General features: G+C 34.4%; 1 protein-coding gene across 1 annotated transcript; it reads right to left on the bottom strand.

Annotated features, from left to right (window-relative positions):
- Window positions 1–1,843: 1,843 nt before the first annotated feature.
- On the bottom strand, window positions 1,844–5,324 carry LOC130961359 (uncharacterized). The gene is made up of 2 exons (XM_057887202.1): window positions 5,190–5,324; window positions 1,844–4,997 (listed from the first exon to the last, which is right to left on the bottom strand). The coding sequence occupies exon 2, from the start codon at window positions 4,918–4,920 to the stop codon at window positions 2,014–2,016; it is 2,907 nt and encodes a 968-aa protein (XP_057743185.1). The 5' UTR covers window positions 4,921–4,997; window positions 5,190–5,324; the 3' UTR covers window positions 1,844–2,013.
- Between the last annotated feature and the right edge of the window lie 4,408 nt (window positions 5,325–9,732).

Below are 9,732 nucleotides of genomic sequence, written 5' to 3'. Positions count from 1 at the left end.
GGTTCTGAAAGACCATCCTATAGTTTCCATCATTCCAAGCAGAATCAGATTCTTTCCCTAGTTGGAAAGGGCCTAGTTTGCTAGCATCATGCTTATCTTTATGATTTTGGAGAATATCAAAAGGTGTGAAACGTCGTGGAGAAAACTGCAAAAACGAAAGCTACTTTTGAATGGTTTTGATCCATCTGCTGTCTTGTTTATATGGATGAAGATCACAAGATCTATACTTTAATTCAGAGCTGAATTGATACGTCACATTAGCATAACCATTTAACTGAGAAGAAATATGAACATTATCAAAGTATGCCAAGCTTCCTTCTTGGTTTAAGCTTTGCATTTCGCCTCTTATGGCTCTTCTCTTCAAGCTGGAGGATTGAGGGTATTGAAGAACAAGTAGAATATGATCATCTTCTAATAGACTATATTCTAGATAATAGTCATTCCAATCATCAATGAATGGTTTTGATATAGGTAAAGTTCTGTTCAAGAGACACAACAAATGCTCTTTCCCATTCTCATGATCATTGGTTTGTAAAAGTATACACCTTCAAAGGAAATTGTGAAAAAAGATAAACCAGGCCTAATTATGAAAGGCGGAGATGAACTAGTTGGAAGAATTGGGACTTCAGAAGATATGCCTATGGACATTGTCCCTCCAAGACTAACTGTGTTTTCAAAGTGAGGGACTGAACTAATGTCCATCACTTTGAAAGTGACCAGTTTTGTGGGAAAACCATGTCCCTCGAACGACATCAAGGTTGCATGGCCATCCTCCTGCTCCCAATCTCCATTGGTGAATGAAAGTTCACTCTTGATTCTGATGCCTCTATTGTCGTCAGGACTTAACTTAGATGCCAGAGATAGGTGTGAGCTGCAATGCTTTTCTATTTCGGCAGCGCGGTTATAGTTAGTGGAGATTTTTGAAGAGCCATCCAAGTTGTGGTTGTAGGAAGCAGATAAACTTAGGATCACAAAGAGGTGTGTGAAGGCAGCAAGATTTCGAATTGAAATTTTGATTTTCATTTCGTGAAAATGCAGTATTTCCAAGAGGGTGATTTTTATCTTTTCTACTTCCCAGAGTCACCAAATTGGAAATTTAATAGTCCTAAACGACACAAAAGTAAAATCAAGCCAATAAGTCAAACTGAGAGAATACTGAACCAAGCTTAATGCTCATGCATTTAGTCATTATAAATGGTAGATTGATATATAAATGGTAAGGGGACATATTTCAACATACATGCAAAAAGAGAGAGAAATTGAATCAGGTTGATGATTATGCATTGGTCATCTTTTCTTGTTATATGAAAACTAAGAAGCACTTATAGAAGTGATTCACTTAAAATGATATGCAAAATGGTTAAAAGAACACTTTCTGACCTCATAAGAGTTTGTTTTGAGCGAGTGTATGTCACTATTCTTTTCTGACTTTGTCCTCTATATGAAGTGATTGATCTCTTTCTCTAAAGTGGAAGAATTTAAATGAAGAGTTCTCCTTCAAGTTCAAGAGTAGTGGACTTTCAAATTTCCATGGCAAGGCTCTAAGGAGTTAACCAGAATAGTTTTGCTGTTATATTTGTCTGTTGAGATTTAACTATTGAATTGAGTGGCTAACTAACTAGCTAGCTTTGACTTTGATTTGAGTTGACAATTGCATTTTTGTTTTCTACTATTTTTTTTTCGGGTAAATGATAAGAATACTGAACATTAAGACGTGCAATAACATGGATTATATAATATAATGTTCAAATAAGGCAGGTAGGTAACCATGGAAATTTACAATTGCTTAGTTGTCGTTATAATTTTTATCTTCAGCTCATTTTAATTTTTAAGCCTTAAAAATATAAGATAGACCTTAAAATTACAAAGACATAGCATAAAACTTACAAGCATATGCGTGTTAATATTCATAGCACACATATTGATACAAAATCAAGAAAACAAGGCAAACATTGTGAATTGACGAACACAAAGGAAACAAGGAAGAAATAATTTCAGAAAAAAAAAAAGACTTCAAGGGCTTTTTGGCTTGAGATACTTCCAGCTTTGTTGAATGCTGACCACACATGCAAATAAAACCATAATGATGGGAATCATGATATCAAAAATGGAAAAGAAATCTGATCCCACTTGGTTGTTGATGAATGCATCACCACCATCACTAACAAATGGATCCACCAAAGGATCTCTGATGTAGTCATAGAAATGTATAACAAGTCTCAGCAATGTGAGTCCAAAATAGTATGTTTTCCTCAAAGACTTCACTTGACATCTCCAAGCTTTGTTCTCAATGACTTGAGGCATCAAGAAGAAATCCTGCATCTTCGAGGCCAGAATCCTCGGATTAATCATTAACATTGCAGGTAAAAGATAATAGGCAATAGGTTTGTTCTTAACTTCTGACACCTTTTGATACTGCTTTATAGTGAGAAGGAAAGAAACCAACACTAGAAACCTTGTTGAGGTTTGCAATGCTTCCAACAAGGCTTGTTGATACCCATTGAACCCATAAGGCAAATTTCTAAAAGAATATTCATTTGATCCAAAGAGGAGCTCATTGGTCCTTATCAACTCTGCACCATAACCAAACATCAGCAGGGAAAGCGTCCCAAGAGACATATAAGGAATGCAGCCTTCATTTGTATTCATATACTGAAGTTGGCTCCAAATTATGGCTACTGCTGCAAGGGAAATGAGAAGCCTTAGAGCACATTCAAAGATTTTCCTGAAGGCATAGTTTTGTTCACTCTTGTCGTATGGAATTGAAGTTTTGAAAGTGATAGGCTCGAAATGCAGCGCGTCTTCTTTGCTCCTTTGGCTAGTGATGGTCATTTCAACTGAGGGAAACTTCAGCCATCTTGTTGATTCAGAAGGATACTGAACCTTAACTTCCACCAAACAATCTAGGCCATGCTCAACACTGCTTTTATCATTTGATGAAACTTTTCTGCAACCAATCAGATACATATCACCTGCTAAGGAATCATAAATACCTTCCAAGAAGTAAGGGAAAGTAACTGCATTTTCATCAAAATATCTTTCAGAGAAAGTCATATGCAATGATATATTAAAGAGATTCTTCTCTTCTGGTTCTGTTGTTTCATGTTGATATGAAATCTCAAGTGAAAGCACTTCCATCCGTATGAGGACCCTTGAGTTCTGGTTGCTCAAGGATTGATGATGAATTGAAATCCCCTGGACATTGAGTTTATTGGAGAGGAAATCAAATGAAGCATGCAAATCTTGTCCATCCACCAGAGTTGGATACTTCAGGAACAATTTCTTGATAAAGGTGAACAACTTGGAGGGTTGATTCTTCTTTTTGTTTGCTGCAGCTAGCTCAACCTTTGAGTAATTATAGTATGGATTGTTATACGTGTAAATAGTCTCATTGTAGACATGATACAAGATAGGGCGCAATGGCTTCTTTTGATCCATGTAGCCAATTCCACCTAGTGGGATAAGGCGCTGTTGTTGTTGTTCATATTGCGGATTGTTATACAGACCAAGGTTCTTTAGTTCCGAAGGGTGCCATAATGAATCGAACAACAAAGGCAAGAAGGACGTGTTTGTTTCATTTTTGATGCTATATATGCTACCTAGCAATACACTCCTCTGCTTGATGGAGAACACATTTGGAAAGTGTAAAGATATCTGGTAGTTGCATTCTTCTGAGTCTAACACTGAACTAACACACCCAGTCATGCAAAGTTTTCTTGTTGCAGAATTCCAAGTTCCCTCTGCGAATAGAGTCAGGCCTGAGAGACCTGTTCTTTCTTGCCATGCATATATAGGAGAGGATGCAGGGAGTGCTCTTAGAACTGCAGAAACTCTTGCAGTTTGGACATCGTTGGTAGATGCTTCCTCCTCACACATAAGAATCTGAAAAAGCAGCCTAAAGTTTTCTTGAGTCCAATTGGAACTAAATTCTTTTCCAAGATGGAAAGGGCCTAGTTTGCTAGTAACATGTCTATCATTATAGTTTTGGAGAACATCAAAAGGTTGCTGTATAACTTGCCCAAGAAAACTGCAAAAGCCATAGCCAGTATCCAATGATTTTGCTCCATGTGTTGTCAGCTCTTGTTGATATGGATAAAGATCACAAGATGTGGACTTCAATTCAGAGCTGAATTGATAGCTGGAGTAGTGCCTCAGCTGGGAAGAAATATGAACATTATCAAAGTATGCCAAGCTTCCTTCTTGCTTCAAGCTTTGCATTTCGCCTCTTACAACTCTGCTTGTCAAATTGAACGTTTGAGGGTACCGAAGAACAAGTAAAATCTGGTCATCTTGTATGAGAGTGTAATCTAGAAGATTACCATGACAATCATAGTTGAATGGTTCTGGTACTGGTACTGGTAAAGTTGTGTTTCCCAAGAGACACATCAAATGCTCATTCCCATTCTCATTGCTTTGTAAGTATACACCTTCAAATGCAATTTTGAGAACAGATAAGCCAGGCCTCTTTGTGAAAGGACAACATTCGTGGGTTCGAAAATTTGGACCTTCACCAGATATGCCTATGAACATTATGCCTCCAAGACTCGCTGTATTTTCAAAGTGAGGGACTGAACTAACGTCCACCACTTTGAAAGAGACTAGTTTTAAGGCCAAACTGTGTTCAAACCTGTTGCTTTGGTTGAATGGCATCAAGGTTGCATGTCCATCCTCCTGCTCCCAATCTCCATAGTTGAAAGAAAGTTCTCTCTTGATTTTGATACCTCTATTGGCATCAGGGCTTAACTTAGATGCCAAGGATAAGTATGAGCTGCAATGTTTTCCTATTTCGGCTGCGCGACCATAGTAGGTGAAGATTTCTGAAGACTCATCCAAGTTGTGGTTGTAGGAAGCAGATAAACTTAGGATCACAAAGAGGTTTGCAAGGGCAAGAAGATTTCGAATAGAAATTTCCATATGCATTTCTTGATAATGCAAGATTCCAAGAAGATGTGTTTATTTTTCCCTAACTATGCTCACCAAATTGGAAATGTATAGATCTAAATCATACAAAACAAGACAATAATGCCAAATGAGATGAATTGAATGAGGTTAATGATTGCGCAAAGTTCATTTTGTTTTTCCTAGTTACATGAAACTAAGAAACACTTGTACATAATATATAGTAGATTGATATATAAAATGCTTAAAAGAACAGATTGAAAACACCTTAATCATTAACTGACACTGACCTGAAAGAGCTTGTTACCAGCGTGTGTGTGTCACTCACTATCCTCCTGTGACTTTATCATAACATATACGAAGTGATTGATCTCTTTCTATGATTGATTGGAGAACTTAAATGAAGAGATTTCCTTCAAGTTCAAAGTTTAGTGAACTTCGAAATTGAAAGTCAACGCTGCTCCTATCAGTTATGATACAAACAAAAGTAAGAAGTTGACCACCATAAAGGTTTGACTTCGATATTTGTATTTTATTTGAGTCCTGCTAGAAAGCCAGTGGAGTATCTCTACAATGTCGTTTATTTTTGCGCAATAAAAATTAAAAATAAAATCAATCCACATCTATTTATAATATATAAAAGCTGATACCAATTCTCTCCACAATGAGTTTAAGCCATCTTTGCTAATGATGCCACATCAGCAATTTTAATGACTTGGTAAAAAATGAAAATCAACCAATCACTATTTAAAAAAATAAAATGTTTTAAAAAAATTAAAAAAAAATCTTATTTATTATTATTCAATTGAAACATCAAGTACTAATTAAATGCAATAAACATACATTAAAAGTGTCATAATAATAATAATTATAATAAATTTCAGTTACAAATATTCAAATTTTACAACTTATACATATTAAGACTCTTACTATTCTTCATTTCTTAATCTCTCATACTAATTGTAAAAGATTTATTAAATTTAACATAACATTTTTATTTACAAACAAACCAAAAACGTAAGAAAAGACAAAGTATAGCAATTAATGCAAAACGAAAAATGAAAAAAATGAAAATGTAGTTTTATATAACTCTAATATAAATAACTTATGTCTTTTTTAAAAATAAATAAATTCAAAATCTATTTATAATCTGTTCTCTAACATATTTTTAATATAACATTTATTAAATAACACTATATAGTATAAATAATTTATCTTTCCGCGCATTGCGCGGGTCTCACTCTAGTTTAACCTAATTTCAAATAACTCATTGAGTTTTATTTTAACCATAACCATCCAAATTCTAATCAAATTTACCCCCAATCCTATTGTTCTTCCCCAATGGCAACCCTTTTCACCAACCCTCAAGTGATCAAGGCTGCATTGAGAGCTGAGGACACTGGCTAGCATTTATCGAGAGCATTTCATGCTTACTGTGTTCGACACATGGCAGCAAACTTCATGTCTCGTTTCAAGTCTGCCGAGGGAAAGAGGTATCTCATAAATGCAGCTTATAGTCCAAGCAAGGCTAGGTATGAGTAGTACATGGATGCATTGATGTTGTTGTTATGGGATATGACGGATTGGGCTGGTAGATTCAACAAAGAAATCTGGCTACAACATTCCGATGGCGGTCGTCAGTTAGGTCACATGATGACGAACCTCTCCGAGTGCATGAATGTCGTTCTTAAGGGTACATGCTATCTACCAATATCGGCGATCAAGCGATGCACCTACGAGAGGCTGCAACAGTTGTTCGTGAGGAAGGGACAGGAGGCACACGCACAGCTAATGGCGGGTAATTAGTTTTCACAATGGCTCATGGCAGCTATTGAGAAGAACAGAGAGGGAGTCTCGAAGATGCACGTCACTCAGTGTGACAGACGGGCTTTGGTGTTCGTGGTTGATGAGTTGGAGCCATTCAAGGGTTGGACGCAGGGATCGTTCCGTGTTTGCCTGGCAGGAGGCACGTGTGACTGTGACCTTTTTCCAATCATTCCATTTCCCATGTCGTCATGCGCTAGCCGCCTGTGCCACCGCGAGTATCAAATAAGGTCCATACATCCATTCGATGTGCACGCAGCAGGCTGTGTGTAAAGTATACAAGTTGGAGTTTCCGCCGATACCAGATGAAAAAAATTTGCCAGAGTTGTATGGGACACGCCTCTGACCTAACCCTGCCATGCGCAGGAAGTCCACTGGTAGACTGATTTCCACCAGGTTTCGTAATGAGTTGGACGAGAGCGAGCACTAAGAGAAAATGTGCAGTCTATGCAGCCAAACCGGTCATACCCGAAGAGGTTGTCCAAACCATCAGACTGACGAGGCCTAGTTTACGGTTGTTACTTTGTAGGTGTTTGGTTTAGGGTTTATGTGGAACAAGTTATGTTTAAGTTTGTGTTATTTTCACTCGCAATATTTTGTATTCCATATTATGTAGCTCAACATTGTACTCCGCTTATAATGTTTTACATTGAATTCTAAATATATTGCAGTACAAGCTATGACCAAATTGACATTAAACATGCACAAAGCGAGCAGTACGTAACATAACTATCAAAGTAAAATACTTTATCAAAGTACATCAAAATACATCAATAGTAAAGAAAAGTAATAGCATACAACAGAAACTATCTGATGTCATTGGTGGTGATCACTCTGGAAATGATTCCAATAGCCGGTGTCACACAGCGGAGGTTACACCTGTCTCTAAAGTATGCTCGGACGTGGGTCCGCCTGAGGCTATGGGTGATACTCAGGTGTCTATGGCTGTGTATGCAACTGTGACAGACCTGAATAATATGGGGCAACATAACTATCAAAGTAAAATACTAGCAGATATGGAGGATGATAAGATAAAGGAAGACAGTAAATAAGTAAATAGCAGTAAAATATATATTACACGTGATTTTTTATTAGTTTCACAGTGAATCAGTGATATATCATTTGGACCATTGGACACTTTACAATTACATGTAACATGCTACTAAATGTCTAAATGAATGAAAGCATTTTAAATAATGCGTATATTGTCTTGAGGCATACATAATTTTAGATTAGCCCAACACATATAGTTCCAAGTAAAAATAGAATAAAATAAAATAGAAACAACAACCATTTTTTGTTCCAGTGTCGATTAGGCAGCAGTATGAAGTCTGAAGTTTATAAGTTGAATAATGGAGTGAACATCATCATGACGATGATCATCATTATATTCCCCAAAAGAGAGTGCCTTTTGGAGGACCCTTTCAATGATTTGTTCGCGATTCAGTGTTGGCTTTGGGAGACTATTTGTCTTTTTAATAGCTTTCTCTGTCACTTTTATAGCTCCACCATCATAATCGTTCGTATTCGTCTTGCTTGGTTTTTCTTCGCACTCTTAACCGTATGCTCCCATTTCCATCGCACTCACCATGTCCCCCTTTCCTGAAGCCCCTCTCGCTTTTTTTTTGTACATTAAGTAAACTGTGATCTGGGCCAAGCTCAATAGTAGCCCAACAAGATTCGGTATCTATATTATCTATGTCTTAGGCCCAAAAGAGGAAAATCACCAAAAAATTGAATAAGTAGAAGGAATTAGCTTACTCCAATATAAAATTTTTGACGAGGAGAGAGTAGAGTGTCCACACGCCAGCATTTAAAAACATGAAAAGTGAGAGCAGAAACGGCATGCATTCCCTATGCCAAAACTTTTGAATTATGACATTAGGGGAAAGTATCGATTTTGTCCCTAATGTTTAGGGACAATTTTGGATAATGTTAGAGACAAAAACGATATATAGAAATAAATTTTAATTTTATTTTTTAATAATATCAATATTTTACATACATAGTATTCAATTATTTTTTAATCACATCTAAGTAAATTACACTTAATCACATTACTTTTATTCTAAATAAATAATGTAATGTTATTAGAATGAAAGTGTAAAATTATAAAAAAAATTATAAGTAATGTAATTAAGTAATGAAAGTAAAATTACATTATTTAGAATGAAAGTATAAAATAATAAAAAATTAATTTATTTAGAATGAAAGTGTAAAATTATAAAAAAAAAATATAAGTAATGTGATTAAGTAATGAAAGTAAAATTACATTATTTAGAATGAAAGTGTAAAAGTTATTTATTTATAAAAAAATTACATTACTTTAAGTGTAAAATTATAAAAAAAATAATTTATTTAGAATGAAAGTGTAAAATTATAAAAAAAAATTATAAGTAATGAAAGTAAAATTACATTATTTAAATGAAAGTATAAAATTTATTTATTTATAAAAAAATTAGCGTAAAATTATAAAAAAAATTAATTTATCTAGAATGAAAGTGTAACATTATAAAAAAAATTTTAGTAATGTAATTAAGTAATAAAAGTAAAATTATATTATTTAGAATGAAAGTGTAAAAGTTATTTATTTATAAAAAAATTACATTACTTTAAATGTAAAATTATAAGAAAAATTAATTTATTTAGAATAAAAGTGTAAAATTATAAAAAAAAATTTATAAGTAATGTGATTAAATAATGAAAGTAAAATTACATTATTTAAAATGAAGTGTAAAATTTATTTATTTATAAAAAAATTATATTACTTTAAGAGTAAAATTATAAAAAAATAATTTATTTAGAATAAAAGTAATGTGATTAAAATAATTGAATACTATGTATAATAATAAATTGATATTATTAAAAGATAAAACTAACATTTATTTTTATATATCGTTTTTGTCCCAACGTTTTCGTCCTATTTAAGTTCCTAACATTTTGGTATTGTCATATAGCGCAGAAGTGGAATACTTAAAAAATCCCTAACATTTTGGTATTGTCATATAG

Source organism: Arachis stenosperma, chromosome 1, assembly GCF_014773155.1.
Source record: "Arachis stenosperma cultivar V10309 chromosome 1, arast.V10309.gnm1.PFL2, whole genome shotgun sequence".
Taxonomy (NCBI): domain Eukaryota; kingdom Viridiplantae; phylum Streptophyta; class Magnoliopsida; order Fabales; family Fabaceae; genus Arachis; species Arachis stenosperma.
Note: the sequence above shows the minus strand (reverse complement) of the source record. Positions and strands in the feature narration are given on the sequence as shown.

What these genes read in the sequence shown, in the direction of transcription:
- LOC130961359 (XM_057887202.1), bottom strand. Translation starts at nt 4,920, where the DNA reads ATGCATATGGAAATTTCTATTCGAAATCTTCTTGCCCTTGCAAACCTC.